The sequence below is a fragment of the Panthera tigris genome, chromosome D1 (assembly GCF_018350195.1).
Source record: "Panthera tigris isolate Pti1 chromosome D1, P.tigris_Pti1_mat1.1, whole genome shotgun sequence".
Taxonomy (NCBI): Eukaryota; Metazoa; Chordata; class Mammalia; order Carnivora; family Felidae; genus Panthera; species Panthera tigris.
The window spans coordinates 45,149,848-45,171,347 of record NC_056669.1 but is presented as its reverse complement, the minus strand read 5'-3'; the positions used below and the strand labels follow the sequence as shown (position 1 = coordinate 45,171,347).

At 36.6% G+C, this 21,500-nt stretch overlaps 1 protein-coding gene across 9 annotated transcripts in view; it reads left to right on the top strand.

Moving 5' to 3' along the window:
• TMEM135 (transmembrane protein 135) overlaps window positions 1-21,500 on the top strand; it is a 362,190-nt gene that overhangs the window by 209,057 nt on the left and 131,633 nt on the right. For 8 of the 9 annotated variants that reach the window (XR_006207971.1, XM_042957322.1, XM_007079000.3 and 5 more), the window contains exon 7: window positions 12,485-12,526. The exons of the other annotated variant lie outside the window; for it this stretch is intronic. Coding sequence is in view for 7 of the 8 variants with exons in the window: in XM_042957322.1 (XP_042813256.1) it covers window positions 12,485-12,526 (42 nt within the window). In the remaining variant the exon portion in view is untranslated. The remainder of the gene's footprint in view (window positions 1-12,484; window positions 12,527-21,500) is intronic. 9 annotated transcript variants of the gene reach the window in all.

Sequence of the window (21,500 nt, the reverse complement as noted above, 5' to 3'; positions counted from 1 at the left end):
TCCTACTTGGATAGTAACAGGCAAGTAACAGATCTGTATTATGTTAAAAGCACTGAGAGTAATCTATTTGTTAATCTGGGGTATTAAAAGTTTGCGTGGTTTAATCTGTTACCTTAAAGAACAATGTAAATTTTTAGATGGCTTTAATATCTGTTGCTTTCAACAGAAGTTTGTAAGTTGACATACTAAGAAGTTTAAACAAATATTACTAAGTGAGATTAGTTTAGAAGTAAACAACGAGATGAGATTCAGTAGTAGGTCATGAAAACTATACTTGGAATATCATTGTTAAACACAAATCTGGTCATGCCATTCTTCTAGAGCATGGTGACTTTTGCCTTGTGGGTAAATTTCAAACTTAGTTTGGCATGGTCTCACCTGTGCCAGTCTCTCTCCACTCTGTTTCTTTTTCTCTCGGTTACGTTAAACCTCTTCAGTTCCCAAAACACCAAAAGTTCTCTTTTCTCTAAATTCTGTATATTGTCTCTCCCCACTTTCTTCCTCCACTTCTTCCTTTACATATCACCTTAACTATGTCATTTTTCTGGATAGACTTCGATGACCAAGCCAGGGTTAGGCACCTCACCTTTGTGCTCCTATAACACCGTGGACCTTATATTAAAGTACTTTCTATAATGTTATAGCACTTTTCACTTATATATATGCCATGCTGGATTGTGAAATTCTAAGGAAAACAGGGACAATAGCTATCCTTGGGACCTGCCTGGTACATAGTCAACTCATAGTAAATATTTGTGAAATATTGAAGTGTGTGAATATGTGAATGCATGATGAATGAATGTGAATAATGCCCCATCTTACAAACTATGGTCTCACTTTTTTTACTCAGTTACAATTCCTTGAAAATTAACAAAGCTATCTATAGCAGCATCCCCAGTCCTACCTTTTAGACTTGACAGTTTTATATTACAGTCACTTCTGTTTCATCTGGGGTATTAAAAAACAAAAAGCTCCAGGGACGCCTGGCTGGCTTAGTTGGTAAACATGCGACTCTTGGGGTGCCTGGGTGGCTCAGTCAGTTAAGCGTCCGACTCTTGACTTCCTCTCAGCTTATGATCTTGTGTTCCTGTGTTCAAGCCCTGCATCAGACACTGGGCTGATGGCACAGAGCCTGCTTGGGATTCTGTCTCCCTCTCTGTCTCTCTGATCCTCCCCCGCTTGCTCTCTCAAAATAAATAAAAATAAGCTTAAAAAAATAAAAGACCATGCAACTCTTGACTTCAAAGTTGTGAGTTCAAGCCCCTTGTTGGGCGTGGAGCCTACTTAAAAAAAAAAAAAAAAAACTCCTCATTAAGAAAAGATCAGAGATTCCTATGTGGACCCTTATTTATGCATATTTATGTCTAAGTGTAAATTCATGCCAAATTGTTAGTGTAAAAAAACTAATACAAATTGATATTAAAGACAATCACTGGGAGCTGTTAATAAGTATTGGGGTAGCTGGGGCGCCTGGGTAGCTCATTTGGCTGGGCGGCTGACTACAGCTCAGGTCACAAATAATAAACATTAAAAAAAGTTTAAATAAGTATTGGGGTAGCTGATTTAAAAATATACCGATTTCTTTTGAAACTGAATATTAAAAAAACCCTAAACTCTAGAATTGCTGTTAAAAAAAAATGAATCCAAGAAAGTTGGTACCCAATTAGAAATATAATTATTATGAAGTATGATGTTTTCAGTTACTACACAGATTATAAAAATTTCTGTCTTTCAGTATATGTCTGTTGAGTGACTTAGGTGCTCTGTGTTGATGTAGGCACTTGGGATACATAACTGAACAATGTTAACTTCCTGAATGCTTTAGTAACTAGAAAAAATGGAGCCTAGTATACACATACACAAACATACACATGTGTTTATGCATATATGTAAAATATGAATTAATATGTTGTAGATAAGCCTATTTCTCAAACCAGTACTAAAAGATTTTAAGATTATTTAAAGTGAAATAATAAAGTTATTGTGAAAAAAACTAAATGGTGGTAGGATTTGGGAGGAAAAGGGGACTTGTGATTTTAATTTCCTTAAGTATAATAAACACATACAACTGATCTTGAGCAATAATATACTTGGACTGTGTGGTAGACTGTGTTATTTTTCAAAAACCTCTGCTGCTCCTCCCTGGGGAAGCATTATACTGCCCAATCCTGCTGACATCATGCCAGGCCCTAGTTTTGCCTTGGCTAATGAAATATGAGTGGAAATGATTTATGTTTACTTGAGAGCAGAAGCTTTAAGTCAGAACATAGTGTCCTATATTCTCTCTTTTTTCTCTACTATGACAATCAGATCTGAACAGATGCTTCTTCCTCACCCTAAAGTCTGAAATAAGGACGACACATAAGTTGAACCATAGCCAACCCTTGTTTGACATGTCACATGAGCAAGAAAAAGAAAAGTTTTGTTGTTGAAAGCCATGGAAATTTTATTACTGCAACATAACCTAGCCCAGTGGTTGTCAAACTTGAGCATGCGTTAGAATCATGTGAAGATTTTATTAATACATGGTTGTGCAGGTTTTACAGATTGTTGAGCCTCATACTTAGAGTTTCTGGATTCAGTAGGTCTGGGATGGAGACCAAGAATTTGCGTTTCTAACAAGTTACTATCTGATGCTTAGGTGTTCCAGGGACGACACTTTGAGAACCACTGACTTAGCCTTTCCTGACTGATACAGCCTGTTAGTTCATAGTCTTAGATACTTTAATAACTCAATAAATGTTATAGCAACAAAATGCAGAATATTTCCCAACTTCATTATTAAAGAAGTAAACTCCATTAAACCATTCCTTTGGTTTCTGGAGCATGGGTACACAAAATGCCGGAAGAAACCCTAAATTTGATTGCACAGGCCCCGGAGGTCCCGTCTTCATGGCGTTATACCTTGGCAGCCCTGCACCCACCTCCTCAGCACCCCTGAGCCAGCCATCCCAGGCACCCCCAGGCCTGATCTACTCTCTGGCCACTAGCACCATCCTGCCCAAGGGCCCACCGGCCCCTGCCACTGCTACCCCAGCCCCTACTAGCCCTTTCCCTAGTGCCAGAGGTGGGTGTCGGGTAACCCAGGGTGGACTAAGTTGGGGGACCCAGAAGATGGGCTCCAGACACGTCTGGCTAAGCAAATGCTCTCCTCTCTATCAGCAGGCTCCATAACCTACAGCTTAGGGGTCCCCAAGGCCCAGCGGCCTACCCCCCCAAGTACCCGGAAAGTGAAGGCGGCCATCACCAGCATTCAGAGTGGATTAGATAACCATGGAAATTACTATCATATTAGATTTACATAAAAGTTGCTAAAAATATACAAATAACAAAGGGAGTTTGAGAAAGAAACAGTCACATCTAATGGTGGGAGAAAATACCATCCTGATGGACTTAGTAAGGAATTCTCTCAACAAAGGAGGGTGGCTAAAGAGGGCATTGCATATGGAATGGGAGAGGTGAGAAAGTGTGAAATGCGTCTGAACATAACTGCTGGCAGAGTTTGCTACTGAGAGACAGATAAAAGGGACAGTGTCCAGATTCTTGGTCTATAACATGAAACACAATGGAGCTTCAACTCAGTAATGTTTTTGGTAGTCATGTTTGGGATTGAGGTGCTTTGAGAATTTCCGTTGCTGAAGGTGGCAAATTAATACCCAGGGTAGGCCTGAGGACTGTCCAGGAGGTGCAGGAAGACTGCGGTGAATGATAGCTATTGTGACAAGGAAGCACGTGAGAGAAGCCAGCGTGGAGGCCTGACCAAAGCCCACTCTCAGGCAAGTCAGGTTTAGATAGGAGACATGTGGAAGGGAGGAAATGGAAATTGGTTCCAGTTGGAAGAACATTGCTTTCTCCCTTCATTCAGATGATTTGTGGTTTATCTTCTATAGCCCAAGATTGCACTGCTTCTCTGGAGTGTTTCTCCTTCACAGTGAGACCTCAGCAGGCAGAAAGGTAGTTGCCTGGGAGGTAGAATGATTTTACTGTTGTCTGAGGATATCTAGGAACAACTGTTTTCAGGCAGATCACTTAACCTGTCTCTTGGCTTCTTAATCTGTAGAATATAATTCTCCCAAGTTCCAAAATTCCATTTTTCTCAGTGCCTTTTGGCCAATAAAATTCCAATATGTGTTAACTTGCCCAATGTCCATTATACATACCACAAGTTAAGTTCATAGTCTTTTTTTTTTAATTTTTTTTTTTTTAATGTTTATTTATTTTTGAGACAGAGAGAGACAGAGCATGAACGGGGGAGGGTCAGAGAGAGGGAGACACAGAATCTGAAACAGGCTCCAGGCTCTGAGCAGTCAGCACAGAACCTGACGCGGGTCTTGAACTCACGGACCGCAAGATCATGACCTGAGCCGAAGCCAGACACTTAACCGACTGAGCCACCCAGGCGCCCCAAGTTCATGGTCTTTGAGATGCATGCAGTAAGCGGCAGTATTTGAAGTGAGTATGTTTCTTTCAGAGTTAGGATTCTCTATAGTGATCAGTTCATCAGAAGATAGTAGTTTTATAAAAGCTTCTAAAGTGTTCTTTGTGCTCCATTACCTGTAGATGCATATTTTATTTATTTTACATTTGAACCTTGATGTTAAGTATGCATAAACTTATGAAGAAGCATGGCCTAGTATAGCTTCTGATAGTTGCTCATTTTGTTCCAATATGAAAACCAATTGCCATTATTTTAATGACATAGATACTGACATGCGTTTGAAAATAAATTAATGTTGATTCAAAGACTCTAAAATTGAAAACATTTCTTTTAATCTTTTTTACAACCATTATAGGAGGGGAAAAATGAAAATACTTGCCAGTCTTGAGGCCTTTAAAAAATAGATTGGTTCAGAATTGTGCTTATAATTAAGTTTAATGTAAATAATTTGTGGTCATAGCAGTGTCTTGATTTTAAGAAGCTTGCTAAGTTTTTCCTTGGATGTATATAAAACACCATTTTGATCTTAAATTTGGTTTTTGCCCCTAGTTAATTTGTCAGATCTAAAAACGTGCCATTTCCTCAGCAACTGCAAACAGGTCTTCCAGGCTAGGTCCAGGACAACTAAAATCTACTCCTTTTACAAGTATTTTAAAGTTTGACTAGTATTGCTATGACTAGTTCCTTTTGAGAAAGAAATTCCTCCTAATTAACATTTCTTGTAGAAACATTCTGAAGGGGATTCTTGGTTCCTTAGCAATTGAAGACATTTTGGAGTATGACCTTCCTTAGTCTGGATTTTAAAGCAAAACCAGTTCCCGCCTCTGCAAGTTTAAGGAGAAATACAATTCTACTGGAGTGGTTACTTTAAGTTTGTATCCAAATGTTTCCAGTTTATACTTAGGACGCACCAGAAAAAAGTGCACAGTAATCATCTGGGGATTTACAATGACTCTTGATTACCCTTAACTGCCGCCTGCTTCTGCAGCCTTTCTTAGGTTCTTGAGAACAAAGCTAAGCACCAGTGTTCCATTGCATAGGAAATAAGTACTGTAAAGTATTTACCAGAATCAAAAATAATATTTTTAAAGCACTGGGAGACTTCATTTGTATTTAAGGAAATCCAATTGAAAGTTATTTTGTGTTTGGGAAGCAAACAAAATAGTCTTCCTCAAATTTCTTAATTTGTTACTATTCCAATTTAAGATTTTTGTATGATGTCCTTAAGATAGGAACATAACATCAGTTATTTTGTTTTCTTATATAAAATGACATATGCAGTCTGAAACTGAACTCTATTATTCAAGTAATATTAGACCTAAGAGGAAAACGCTGTTGTGTGTATATAAGCAATGTAATGTATTTTAATCGCACACCCTTAGTTCTGAGTAGTAAATTGAAATGCATGCTATGTGATTAGGATGGCGAGGATTTTTTGTTTTTTAAACAAAAATAAAAGGCTGGAATTAATTCTATGTCAATCTTTTTTTTTGATAATTCTTATGATAAACAGGTGTCAGTCAAAATCCTGTAGTTGATCAAGTTTCAATTACTAAATTATAACTGAGTACTGAGGTGGCTTCTACACTTCTAATTATTCTAATTAGGATAATTAATTAGAAAAAGGGGCTTATTCTTTTATATTAGTTTTTTAAACAAAATAAGAAAATTTTAACTTAAAAAAAAACTATACAATTTAACAAAGATGATGCAGATGGCCTTAAGAGCAGCCTACTCCCAGAACTTGCACATCCCTTGTGGAAACATTTAAGTTTTCATTAACACTGAGAAACCACCAAATACATTGGTCCTGTCCAACTCAGCTGAATGGGCTGGACTTGGCATATATCTAGTCAAAAAGGGGAGCGAGAAATAAGAATATACCAAAGCTGCTCAGCCTCTAACATAAATTCTGTTAGTCAACTTACAGGTACCCGTATTATAACTTTGTTAGAAAAACGCCAGCTAGGTTCAGAAGTACGTCATTTGTTGCGCTTGTACTGGTTTAGAATATAGGATTTTAAGGTCTTCCAACATTGTACTAAAACATTTCAATAAAATCATGCTACTTTTTCTTTCATTAAAAATGAACTATGTAAACTTGCATAAGTTTCCTTTATAATAAATAACAACAGTGAGTCACAAATTTGAGGCATTTAAATAGGCATTCTGGTTGCTTTTTGAATTTCAAATTAAACTTTTCAGTTGTATTCACTCCAAAATATACTTATGTTTTTAGTTCCAGTAATATTTAGATAATTAGACAAATCAAAATTTTGAAGATTCAGCTATTATCTGTAACTATTATTCATAATTAACTTCATGTCATTCTTTTTATACCTTCAGTATGACTGAATTTTAAACATCTTCTGTTTTTTAAAAAAATTATTTATTTTATATTTATTTATTTATTATTTCTGAGAGGGAGAGTGTGAGTGGGGGAGGAGCAGAGAGAGATAAAGAGAGATCCCAAGCTGGCTCTGTGCTGAGAGCGGAGAGCCCGATGTGGGGCTCGAACTCACAAACTGCGAGATTATGACCTGAGCCAAAGCTGAATGCTCAACTGACTGAGCCACTCAGGCGCCCCGAAGCATTTTGTTTTAAATAATTTTATTCACATAAAATAATGCAACTTGTTTTTGATTCTGATTGACTTAGGTGATTATGATATAATCAACACATTATTTTAAGAATTATCAATATACTCAACTATTTTAAATTTAATTTATCTTTATTTATTTTTTCCAGTTTTCTAGCATCTTTAATTATGATATTGCATATGCTACTTTTGTCAAATTAAATAATAATTTAAGGAGATAGATGAAGAAAAAGCCTGGACTAAAATTTGAAGCTGAACTTACAAAGTACAATAGAGTAATTAAGCTCTTGGACAGCACTACTGATGAAAGAAACTGTGTCATAACCTTTAGTCAAGGTTATTTTTATTTATATGACAAACCTACACATAAATTTGCAAATACTTTTTTTTTTTTTTTTTTTAATAGTCAGAGGTGGTGTATAATTTATCTTTGCTTTCCTCAAGAGATCAACAGTATAGGGGCTCCTGGGTGGCTCGGTCAGTTAAGAGTATGACTTTGGCTGAGGTCATAATCTCACAGTTCATGGATCTCGTGGTTTGTGTATTAGAGTCCCATATCGGGGTTGCTGCTGTCATGCAGAGCCTGCTTGGAATCCTCTGTCTTCCTTTCCCTCTGCCCCTCACCTGCTTGTACTCACGCTCACACGCATTCTTTCTCTCTCTCTCAAAAATAAGTAAACATTAAAAAAAAAAAGATCAGCAGTATAGTGTCTTCTTTATATTAGGTGCTCAATAAATTAATGATTTGTGAGGCAATAAAGATAGAAGATGTAATATTCAAACAATATTTGAGTTTCCTTCTAACCAATAGAGTGATTAAAAATGAACAAAATAACTCTGAAATTGATACTTAATGAGTTTTTTTTTTTAATCATTGTTGTCACCCAATTGTCCATGTTCATTGGGAACATAATTTCAAAAAATTTTAATCTAAACCGTCTATTTTCGTTAGTAATTTTATGCCTTCTGGCAAAACTTTTATAGCAGTATTTATTAGTGAAGTTGACCACTTTGAGTTCACATTCTCTGGCAATAGAGATGAATACCTTTGCACCATTTAATCTTTTTCTACGTATTCAAGTATTGATGTTTTAAATTAAACTATTTTTCTAAATCACTAGTAATACAGATTATCTCACCAACATTGAGAATTAAAAAACGTAAAAAAAATACAAAAAATCCTTAATTTGTCTTGAGAATACTGGCTGCTATTAATGTTATTACTAATATTTGCTTATTGTTTTTGTAATACTTACTGATGTGGAACTTATTCCTGCCAAGATTCAAAGGGGAATCTTTTCTAATTTTGAAATTCTTCCAAAAATGGTTTACTAGTGACATCTGCTGGTATAATGTGGTAATAAAGATAAAAGTATCTCCTGGAAGTAATTTCATGGAAGTTAAGCATGAAACAAAGAATCTTTGTGGGCAGAATTGTTTTTTTAACTATCATTTACACTTATAATTGAAAAAAAAATTGTGTTTGTGGGCTCCCCTTCACATTGGCATTTGACCAAGTATATTCTAATAACAATAAACTTTATACTTTCTCATACACTATTTAATTGTAGCCTGAACCTCTATAATTAGTTGTGTCAGCTACGTTGTTTGATATAGTGCTGCAATTTTTTCCTCCTTCTCTTTCCTGCACATAACATTGCAAATGTAGAGATTCATTAACTATGATGGAGTCATACTAGTTATTTATGTCATTTACGTAGGTTAACTGTAATAGAAAAGTCTATGTATACATGCATTATATGCATTATATTTATATGCACACTCAAAAATAACAACAAGACTTTGTATTAGAGAATGATTTTATTAGAAAGAGAAAGGACTTTGTTTCCCCCCACCCCTTTAGAAGAGATTTTCTGCACTATAAAATATGGAGGAATTAAATATTCTCAGTCCTAGGATATTTTCTCTATTGGCACTTATCTCCTAGATGATTGTATCTAGTCCTATGGATTCAAGTTCTGCTTATAAATGAATCAGACCTTTTCCTTGAACCCAAACCTGTCTAGCAGCTGCTTGCTTCATTAACATTTCCATTTATAGGTAACATGAATCTCAAACTTACCATGTCCAAAATAAAACTTTGATTTTCTCCTCAAACCTGTTTCTCCTATAGTCTTCTTCACTTGAGTGAATGGACATTTTATCCTTCTATTTGCTCAAACCCCAAATATTCTACTAATTAGTAAATTTTCTCTTTCTTGTGCACTACAAATTCAGTCCATCGAGAAATTCTACCAACTCTGCTTTTGAAATGCATTCAGAATCCTCCCACTTGTCTTTACCTCTTTCATTATCTAGTCAGGCCACAATCATCTTTCCCCTCCTGATTAGCCTCTTTGTTGTTAACTTTGTCTTCCTGTTGTTTTCCATCTAGCGGCCAAAGATAATCTTAAAATCTAAGACAGATCTTTGTCACTCTTCTGCTGAGAACCACCCAAAGTTTTCAGGGTGCCTAGAGGGCCATACAAGAATTGTAGACCACTCCTTCCCTCCACACTGTTACTGTGACCTCATTTCCTACCACTGCTTCCCTTCCCTGTTCGGCTCTGTCTACAGTAATCTACTTTGCTGTTCTCCTTACATGCCATGCACACTCCTCATCAGGGACTTTGTACTTGCTCTTCCTTCAAATCAATGCTGTTCCCTCGATTCTATAAGGCTTCTGATCAAATTATCAAATTTCACCTTCTTGGAGAGGCCCTCTGGACTACACTATGTAAAATAATAAAGCCTAACTCCCATCTGTTTCTCCTCTTATCCTGCTTTGTTTTTTGCCATAGCAGTTATCACCGCATGACATATTTACTTGTTTTGTCGTACCTTTCCCAGACATAGAGGGTCAGCTGTATGAAAACAGAGATTCTGTATTGTCTACTGTTACATCCTTAAAACTTAAACTTTGGTTCCTCATAGTAGGCATTCACTTAATATTTGTTGAGTAAGTCAGTGAACCTTAATACGTGAATGGAGAATGTAATTTGATTTGCATTATAATAACCAAATCCATTAAATAGTGAGGCACCCTTCTAATGGGGTGTTTTGTATAAATCTTTGTGTGTGTATCGGACTTTATACATTTAATTCCAATTACAATAGTGTTTCCTAGTTAGGTTAAAGCTCAGACAATACCCTTGGTATCAAAATTCAGGGAGATATTACTATTTTAAAGATTCTTTTTATGGGAATAATTACTTTTTTGTTCTTTTGACATAGACATCTGACCCTCAATTACATTAACAGACCTTATACACATGAATGGAAAAAAGAATAGCCTCTTTTGAATTCGGGCTAAGACTTTATCAATATGAAGTGCTTCCCACAGGGTTCTGCTGAAAGAACCAAACTTCCATCATAATGAAATTGCAAATTCATTTGTGCATGCCCCCCCTTTTTTTTTTGAAAGCTACTTTTTGATGTTTGGTCTGCAATTAGATTTATTGTTTAAGGTCACAAATATGCAATCCTGACTAGACCAAGTTGTCAGAATCCTTTATCTATTCAGCATTGCACAAAGATAAATGGCTATCTTTTAACAATAACATACCAAAGCCAAAAATTTGTTCCCCCTTGTATATAATCTTTTAATCAATCTGCCGCTGTTTTCCAGTCAATAGACTCTTAGCCTACCCCTTCACCACCCCACCTATCTAGAAATTGCCCAATTATGGGTTTTAAATTACTGAGAAACACTTTCTTTAGATGGAAAAGGATAAGTTTAAGAATTTTAATGCTACAATTTTCCCATGCACATTTTTAGCTTAACGTATGAATTACTTTGCCTTTACCCTCAGTCCGTGTGGGGTGGATAATTATGTTAGTATGTTCGCTAAATTCTTTGCTTACATTTCTCACTGCTAACATGACCACAAAGTAGGTCATGTTGCTTAATTGAAATGAATTCTTAAGTGTTTTAAAAGATCTCTGATCTTTTAAATTAAATTAAATTATTTTCTGAGATTCTATGTGTCCTCCAGTAAAAATGTATATATTTAAACTTGTTAAGATAGGTTTCTTATATTTTGTGCATTTCCTTTGTGACCTTTCATATAAAAGGCATACTGTGAGAATTGCCCAATTAGATTTGAGGCTGTACATTTTATCCAGGAATATCCAGTATCTAAAATTAACATACATTAGAGCGTCATTTTATCACCAATCTCTATAGTTTCTCCAAGGGATTTTGATATTAGATACCCAATAATTCTTTACTAACTTGATCATAACTTATAAAGCAGGACATTAAAACTAGTCTAGCAATTTTATTGTTTTAAAATCTTCTTTAAATATTTTTTGCAGATCTGAGAATCATTTTTTCTTACTTGTCACACAGTTTGAATCTTCCCCCAATTAAAAGGAATACACTGTTTCAGAAGGAGGTATAAGAGAAAACCATAGCTTTTAATTCAGATGGACTTTAAAATTTTTTTCCTAAATTCATATTGCTATTTATTTTGTGACCTCTTGGAAGTTGCTGCATTTGGGGACAGGAGTGGGGGCTCTGCCCAGCTATGGATTAGAGAAATACCTACTCAAAGAGGTGTGATCTAATTAAATGAGACAACACACATCAAGGGCCCAAAACAATGCCCAGCAATAGTAAGTACTCAGTAAATATTATTTGGGCTTCTGCACCTGTGCCCTCCCCTCAGCCCCACTCTGTTCCCCAGGATATGTTATCCGTTCCGATTGCGCTCGCTCAGAAGTTAAAACCGGTGAACTAAACTTGAGGCCTTTTTGTGTCTGCCAACTCTGCGTTGCTCCACGTTCACTGAATTATTAAGTAGGGAGAAGTCAGGACCTAGAATTGACCTATTCATAATACCCAGCAGGTGTATGTGGCCTTTTCTTCTCAACAAATTGCTCCCCTGGGGATTGCCTAAAGTGAAACACTCCACTCCCAGCCTCCAAAAATGAAGTCCACATGGAGCCCTGAGAAGATATACTTAAATCTGTCTTCCACCTGCAAATATGAGAGTTGAGCCTTAAATTATGTTAATTTGGCATAGGACATTTTAATCATCTTGTGTAAGATGGCTTGCTTCATTGTTTGTTGCATTTATAGTGCTCAGATCACTGTCCTAAAAGAGTTTCACCTTTTATTTATTTATTTATTTTTTTAAACGTTTATTTATTTTTGAGACAGAGCATGAACGGGGGAGGGTCAGAGAGAGGGAGACACAGAATCTGAAACAGGCTCCAGGCTCTGAGCTTTCAGCACAGAGCCCGACGCGGGGCTCAAACTCACAGACCATGAGATCATGACCTGAGCCAAAGTCGGCCGCTTAACCGACTGAGCCACCCAGGCGCCCCAAGAGTTCCACCTTTTAAAAATAATCTATTTCAGGAAAAATTTTTAATAGCTATTTAATATACTACTTTATATCTCAAAACATGTTATCTTAGCATAAAATTTTTTATTGTTCTAGATGTAAAGATGGTTTGAAAGGATTTACATTCTCTGCCCTCAGGTAAGTAACGTATTTTATTTAACTTCATGTTAAGAAAGCATTTGCAAGTTAACTTTTTCAAAAAGTAATACCATTACATATATTATAAGAGATATATATCTACTCAGTTTTCTAGCAGAAAATAATTGTAGAAGTCACAAAGTCACTTTTGTGATATTTCATTAAAAGAGTAACTTATTAGATTTCTTTTCCCCTAAAACCCAGTCAATCACCAAATACTTTTGGGGCCTATTGTGTGCCTCATATCATTGGATGTTAGAAAAGAATTGCAAGAACTCTCTCTTTAAGGAGCTTTGGAAAGACAAAGCTACACATGGACAATGATTGCAAAATTAAATACTGAATTCTGTGGTACCACAGTCTGGACTTCATTAGGGCAGGGCTCATGTCAGACACATTTCGGATTCTTAGCTTCACTAGAGTCACTAGAATCTGCTTTTCACCCTGTAGCCCATCTCTTACCGTAGTTATTGGCAGATGGTAGATAACTGTGGAAATGTTGGTTAGCGCCAACATTGTATATTGTAGTTCACCAAGCATTTTCACATCGATTAGAAAATTTTCACAACAGTTCTGTGAGATGGGTATTTTTATGCCCACGTGTCATGAAGAAGAAATTGAGGCTTAAGAATCCTTGACTAATTTAATGTTCACACAGTGACTGTATATATATACTTACTTGAAACCTAATGCTCTTCTATTTTGTGTCATAAATTTTGCCTATTTTGTTCTCCTAAGTACATATAGTAGATGCTTAGTGAACATTAACAGTGTAGTATTCAATGTAAGTATAGGAGGGAAAAGAGTGGATTTCAATACTAGAAGATTTATTTTGAAGATCAAATGAGTTAATGCATGAAAAATGTTTAGAACTGTGCATGGCACATAGTACTCAAGAAATGTTGGCTATTATTATATTATTATTCTTAAAAAAATTTTTTTTAATGTTTATTTTTAAGAGAGACAGAGACAGAACATGAGCAGGGGGTGGGGAGGTGGGGGTGGGGGTGGGGGCAGAGAGAGGGAGGGAAACACAGAATCCGAAGCAGGCTCCAGGCTTTGAGCTGTCAGCACAGAGCCCGATGCGGGGCTCAAACCCACGAACCATGAGATCATGACCTGAGCCAAAGTTGGACACTTAACTGACTGAGCCACCCAGGTGCTCCCTATTACATTAGTACTCTTATGGGGATAAGCCTTAAAGTGTACTTGAAGGGTAGCTTTAGAGAACTAGAAGGGAAGGGAAGAGGCTTCTGGGTGGAAGGGAATTATGTTAGCAAAAGCATGAAAATTATAAACCTGAAATGTGAAGTAAGAGTGGGAATTTAATTGGCATGAAAAGCTTATATTAGGGATTATAAGGTTTGTTTGTTTGTTTTTGTTTTTGTTTTTGTTTTTTTTATGATGAATCAAGCAGGGCCACATTATGGAAGATCTGAACAACAACACGAAAAGAAGACAGATTTGAATTTGATAAGATGAGCAGTAAGGGCCCACTAAAGGTTTTTGAGCAGGGTAGTTGACATTATTTCAGAAAGATTAGTCTGGCCACAGTATTTGGGACCTTGTATAAAGAAAGAACAAGAAAGAAGAAAGATGAAATGAAAAGGACTGAGATTGGGTGATAGTGGAGGATTAAAGAGAAAGAGGCAAAGTTGAGACGTGCAGTAGAAGAAAATGAAGACCTAATGCCTGATAGTTTCCTTTTTTCTCTTTCCCTCTAATCCTTGGTAGGAGCCAAGTGTTGAAAACCTAAGTACCTGACAAAAGGTACTATTAACAGAAAATCAGATGGCATGCAACAAGACTAGTTTGGGAGGGGACAGATTGAGTCCACTGTTTGAATATCTTTGGTTGTGGAAACTCTGTAGTAGCAATAACTAAGTATACACAGCAGTGATTTCTTCATATTATATTCTTCATTAAAAAATGATGGGGGCTCCTGGGTGGCTCAGTCAGTTGAGCATTTGACTTTGGCTCAGGTCATGATCTCATGGTTTGTGGGTTCAAGCCCCAGGTCGGGCTCTGTGCTGACAGCTCAGAGCCTGGAGCCTGCTTTGGATTCTGGGTCTCCCTCTCTCTGCCCCTCCCACACTCACACTCTGTCTCTGTCTCTTTCTCTCAAAAATAAATAAACGTTAAAAAAATTTTTTTTACAGATGATGAAACATTTTAGGAAATAACTTGTTGTTGCTGCTGTTGTTGCATTGGCTGTAATGGATTCTGTGTTAAATTGAAAGTTTAAAACAAAACCAAAAGTTGGTTTTCCTAAAGAGAAAACTTAGCCTTTTCTCCCTTGTCTCTCCTTAGGCTCCCAGAATCCTTACAAAAACTTAAAATGTGTCAGATATTTTTGTGTCTCTTCTTCAAACCCACTTAAAATGAAGGACTGGGCTGGACTTTTTGTACTTAGAATTTTCTCTGTATTAGAGGAAAATGTTCTGGAAAAAAATGGTTATTACTTATTGCTTAAAATTTAGTAGAAGTTATGAGAGTAGATAGAAAGAGTCAAGAGTAGAACCAAAGGGGAAGAGCCAGTTCAGGAGCCTTAAGGTATAGTAAGCCTGGATCAACATAGTTTAATACTTAGAAGTATATACAGCTTGGTGGTTAAGAACCCAGGATTTAGAGTCAGACAATTCTGATTTCAAATAGTTACTGTTATTGGCTGTGGGCAAGGTTTCATGCTCACTCTCATGGAAATTATGGCACCTAGTTTGTAGTGTTGCTATGAGGGTTAAATGATTTAATATCACTACTGTACCTATCATTTAGTAAATGCTCCGAAAATGCTAATTATTACTATAGTCACTCATTCAATATATATTAATTAAATATTTACTGTGTGCCAGACACTATACCAGTCATTAGGGTATAATAGCAAAGAAGATGTACAGAGTCTCTCAAGACCCCACAGTTTAACGGGAGACATAGCCTACTAACAAGGTACGTCTACTATTGGGGATTTATTGGGACATGATAGCACAAAGGAAGGATTGCTAACTCACTCCAGTTTAGGCAGGGACAGCTTCTCTGAGGAAGTTACCTCTAATCTGAGATGGTCAGTCCTGGCTAAAAGAGCAACAGTGTTATGAACAGTGTAAGAGAGATTATTATAACTGTTCCAACATAGTTTTTATCTTGTTCATAAAGAACAGTAGTACAGATCTTAAACTGTCCATGCACACCCATGAATAAGAACCAAATTCTTTTGGAATGAGAGCTACTTAGACTGCACAACTGCCATCTTGTGGCACACAATCTCATTGCATATCCCTTATGATTTAATAAGCTAGATGTTTTATCAAGTTTGTCCTAACAAACTTGGGTTGCAGTTGATAGTAATAGCTTTTTTTCACCTCTCTTTTCTGAGTGTTTACATTTTCTTACTGTGTTTGTCATAGGTCCCATGTTCCAGAACCTTAGTGTAGTATTATAGATCCCTAGGTTTTGTTTGCATTTTAAGGTATTTCCTGAAAGTTCGGCAGGTAGAGTTCTCTTAGGAAAGCTTAGTTATTCTTTAAAAGAACAATGACTCTTATAGTGAAGGTACAGACAGCAAAAATGAAAACAGATGAAGGATACTGATTGAGGGATATCTAATGGTGGCAACTCTTTCATTCTTCCTTTCTTTTTTTCCCCTCTCTTTTCTTTTTGCATTGTCTTTGGGAAAAAAATAGTCCAGTTTTAATGAGATAAGAATAGTGTCTTCTCCTTGATACTAAATTTCTCCAAAGATAAATAAATAGATTAGGATAACATTGAATTTAAGGTTTTCTAATGAAATTTTGTGAGAATACTTGGAATCTTGACTGTTTTATGATCCTCATTCTTCAGCTCCCTCCATTTCCCTGAGTATTGTTATATGAATTTCTACCGCAATGTGGCTATTTATGACTCAAAGTGATGGGATATAACTTTATACTGAAAAATGAGAAACTCATTCAGTTGTAACTATTAGTAGAATTTAGAGCAAAAATAGAATTTTTGTGATCAATTAGTAGACCCAAGTAAATATTTCACCTGCTTCTTTGAAAAAACTTTAAGGTGTGTAGTATCTTTAAAAAGTGGTGACTTAAGTTAAAACAGTGTGTCATAAAAGCTCTATGCTATATTTTACTTGGTTAATTTGATTTTAAAATACCTGCATTGTTGAGAGTTTAGGAAGATGGTGGAGTAGGAGGACCCTAAGCTCACCTCATCCCATGTTTACAACTAGAGATCATCCACATCTGTGTAAAATAACAGAAAGCAATCCAACTACTGACAGAACAAACTCCACAACTAAATGTAGAGAAGAAGCCACATTTAGGAGATTAGGAAGGGCAGAAACAGTGGTTGGGAGTGCCCACAGAAGGGAGGGAACTGTGGGTGCAGAGAGGTCAAAGAAACAGTCTTGCTCTTTCACACTTGGGAGCCCAAACTGGGAAGATGAATCCCCATAACATCTGGCTTTGAAAATCAGAAGGGCTGAATTCTATGGGTTTGTATAACTAGCAGGATTTAGAGCCTGGGGCTTAAAAAGTCAGCTGACTCAGTGCTGGGCAAGATGGGAGGGTGAGTGATAGCTGGGTCTTGCCCTTAAAAAGACCATAGACAACCTAGAAGCTACAGTTTGCACAGTGCCTGGGGCAAATGGGAGGGAGGAAGGTCTCCTTGTAGTGATTTCAAGTGTGTTGGGGGACTTCTCTGAGAACAAAGGAGCTGTCAGGCACCATTTTCCTCATCTGCCCCACAGTATAAACACAGGGCCACCTGTGGGAGGTGTTGCACAGATACTTGCTATCTAACCTGCTAGCGATGTGCCTTGCCCAAGTGTTCTCCTGAAGACTGGCCCACTCCAAGCCTGCTGGCCTCAGTCCTGGGCTCTGTGTAGATTTTGCTAACACCACCATCCCACCTCTGAGCCATCCTGCAGTCCTGCCTCCTCAGAGCTTGCAGCCAGAGTCTCACGAACACCACAGATAGCAAGCAAAGGCCACATCAAGCACAGAGTTGTAAAGACGTCTGGACTGAAAGAAAGTGACTCAGACACAACAGCAGGACACAAGCAACACAAACAGGAGATTCCCCTGAAGCACCAGTTCTGGTGAACAGGGGACATTGCATTGTAAGGCACTACAGGACCTGTTTTTCATAAAGCACTACTTTCCAGAGTAGAAGATGTAGCTGACTTTCTTAACACAGACAAACCAACACAGAGTGATAGACAAAGTGAGGAAACAGAGGAATATGTTCCTAATGAAAAACAGGACAAAATCACAGCAGGAGATTAAGTAAAACAAAAATAATATGCTTGATAGAAAATTTGAAGTAATGACCATAAAGATACTCACTGGACTTCACAAAAGGGTAGGGGACATCAATGAGACCCTTGCCAAAGAGCTAAAAAGTAACATATCAGAGATGAAGAACTCAATAAATGAAATTAAAAATATAAGAGATGGAATAAATAGTAGGCTGTATAAAGCAGAGGAGCCTATAAGTGACCTGGAGGATAGAGTAATGGAAAGCAATCGAGATGAATAGGTGAGAGACAAGTAAATACTGTATGAGAATAGACTTAGAAAATTCAGTGACTCCATCAAGTGTAATAGCATTCACAGTATAGGGATCTCAGAAGGAAAAGAGAGAAAGGGAGACAGAAAATGTATTTGAAGTAATAATAGCTGAAAACTTCCCAAATCTTGCGGGGATGGGGGGGGGTGTGGTGGTGGGGGCGGGGAACAGAGATCCTGATTCAGGAGGCACATAGATCCCCCAACAAATTCAACTTAAGGAGGTCCACACCAAGACACATCATAATTAAAATGATACAAAAAATAGTGATAAAGAAAGAATTTTAAAGATTACAAGAGCAAAGGAGACAGTTACATACAAAGGAAATCCGTTAAGGCTATCAGCTGATTTTTTAACAGACACTTTGCACACCAGAAGGTACTGGCATGATATATTCAAACTGCTCAGAGTGAAATGTCTTCAGCCAAGAATACTCTATCCAGCAAAGCAGTCATTAAGAATAGTAGAAGGAGCTTCCCAGACAAACAAAAGTTAAAAGAATTCATGACGACTCCACCAGCCCTACAAGAAATGCTCAGGGGGACTTTGTAAAAGGAAAAACAAAAACCGTAAGTAAGAGTGAGAAGAAACGAGAAGTACACAAACAAAAATAAAAACAAAGTATATCTAAAAATCAGTCAAGAGAAGCACAAAATCAAAGGATGTATGATACCAAATATCTGAAATGTGGGGAGGAGAGGAGTAAAGAATGAGTTCAAAAGTAAGCAACCATCAGCTTAATATAGACTTATATGCAGAAGGTGTTATGTATAAACCTAATAGTAACTACAAATCAAAAAGCAGTAATAGATTTGTAAAAAAATAAAGAGTAAGGAATCCAAATATTTTTCTATAAAAAGTCAAGAAATCATGAAAGAAGAGAGCAAGAGAAGAAAGGAACAGAGAGGAACTACAAAACAACCATAAAACATGTAACAAAATGGCAATAAATACATTCATACCAATAATTACTTTGAATGTAAATGGATTAAATATTCCAATCAAAAGACATGGGTGACAGAATGGATAAAAAAGCAAGACCCATCTATATGCTGCCGATAAGAGACTCATTTCAGGCCTAAAGACACATGCAGACTGAAAGTGAAGGGATGGAGAACCATTTATCATGCAAATGGAAGTGAAAAGAAAGCCTGAGTACCAACTTATATTGGACAAAATAGACTTTAAAACAAAGCCTTCATGAAATTAGGGACAAAGAAAGACAATATGTAATCAATCATACAAAGCAGAAAATTCCAAGGAACTATGGCTTTGAATATCAGACCAGATGGACCTAACAGATATATTCAGAACATTCCATCCTAAGACAGCAGAATACAGATTCTTTTCAAGTGCACATGGAACGTTGTCCAGAATAGATCCCGGTTTAGGCCACAAAACAATTCTCAACAAATTCAGAAAGATTGAAGTCATAAAATGCATCTTTTCTGAGCACAACACTATGAAACTAGAAATCAACCACAAGAAAAAACATGGAAGGCACATAAATACATGGAGGTTAAATAACATGCTATTAAACAATGAATGGGTCAACCAAGAAATCAAAGATGAAATTAAAAAATACTTGAAGACAAATGAAAATGCAAACACAACAGTCAAAATCTGGGATGTAACAAAAACTGTTCTAAGAGGGAAGTTTATAGCAATACAGGCCTACCTCAGAAGCAAGAAAAATCCCAAGTAACCTAACCACACATCTAAAGGAACTAAAGAAAGAACAACAAACAAAACCCCAAACCAGCAGAGGGAAGGAAATAATAAGGATTAGAGCAGAAAAAAACAAAAACTAAAAATACCAACAGAACAGGTCAGTGAAACCAGGAGACAGTTCTTTGAAAAGATCAAAAAATTGATAAACCTTTAGCTAGATTCATTAAAAGAGAGAGAGGACTCAAAAAAATAGAATTTGAACTGGGAGAGATAACAACCAACACCACCGAAATACAAAAGATTGTAAGAGAATATTGTGAAAAAGTATATGCTAACAAATGGGACAACCTAGAGGAAATGGATAAATTCCTAGAACATATAAGCTCCCAAAATTGAATCAAGAAGAAATAGAAAATTTGAACAGATCGATTACCAGCAATGAAATTGAATCACTAATCAAAAAACTCCCAGCAAACAAAAGTCCAGGACTAGATGCCGTCACAGGTGGATTCTACCAAACATTTAAAGAAGAGTTAATACCTATTCTTCTCAAACTATTCCAAAAAATAGAAGAGGAAGGAAAACTTCTTAATTCATTCTACGAAGCCAGCATTACTCTGATACCAAAACTAGATAAAGACACTACAAAAAAGAGAACTACAGGCCAATATCTCTGTTGAACATAGATGCAAACATCCTCAACTAAATATTAGCAAACCAAACCCAATGATACTTTAAAAAATCATGCACCACAGGGGCACCTGGATGGCTCAGTCGGTTAAGTGTCTGACTTCAGTTCAGGTCATGATCTCACAGTTCGTGAGTTTGAGCCCCGCATCGGGCTCTGTGCTGACAGCTTAGAGCCTGGAGCCTGCTTTGAATTCTGTGTCTCCCTCTCTCTCTGTTCCAACCCCGCTCATGCTCTGTCTCTCTCTCCTTCAAAAATAAATAAAAACATTAAAAAAAATAAAAAAAAAATCATGTACCACAATCCAGTGGGATTTTTTCCTGGGATGCAAGAGTGGTTCAGTGAGATTCATCATATCATTAAAAGAAGGGATAAAAAATATTTCAATAGATGCAGAAAAAGCATTTTCTAAAGTAGAAGATCCATTCATGATAAAAAAAAAACCCTCAAAAAATAGGATTAGAGGGAACACTGCAACATAATAAAGGCCATATATGAAAAACCCACAGCTAACATTTCACTCAGTGGCAAAAAATGGAGAGCGTTTTCCCCCTAAGGTTAAGAACAAGATGGGGAAATCCACTCTTCCCGCTCATATTTAACAAGTACTGGAATGCCTATCCATAGTGATCAGAAAAGAAGAAGGAAGAAAAGGCATTCAAATTGGTAAGGAATAAATAAAAATTTCACTATTTGCAGGCAACATGATACTATATATAAAAAACCTTAAAGACTCCACCTAAAAACTACCAGAACTGATAAATGAATTCAGTGAGGTTGTAGGGTACCAAATCAACATACAGAAATTCATGGTATTTTTATTTACTAATAGTGAAGCAACAGAAAGAAAAGATAGCAATCCCATTTACAGTTGCTCCAAAGGTAATAAAATACCTAAGAATAAACTTAACCAAGGAGGTGAAAGACTTGTATTCTATAAAATAAAGAATACATATTTTTAGAAAACTATAAGACTTGTATTCTATAAAATATAGAATACATATTTTTAGAAAACTATAAAATGTTGATAAAAGATATTTAAGATGACACAAACAA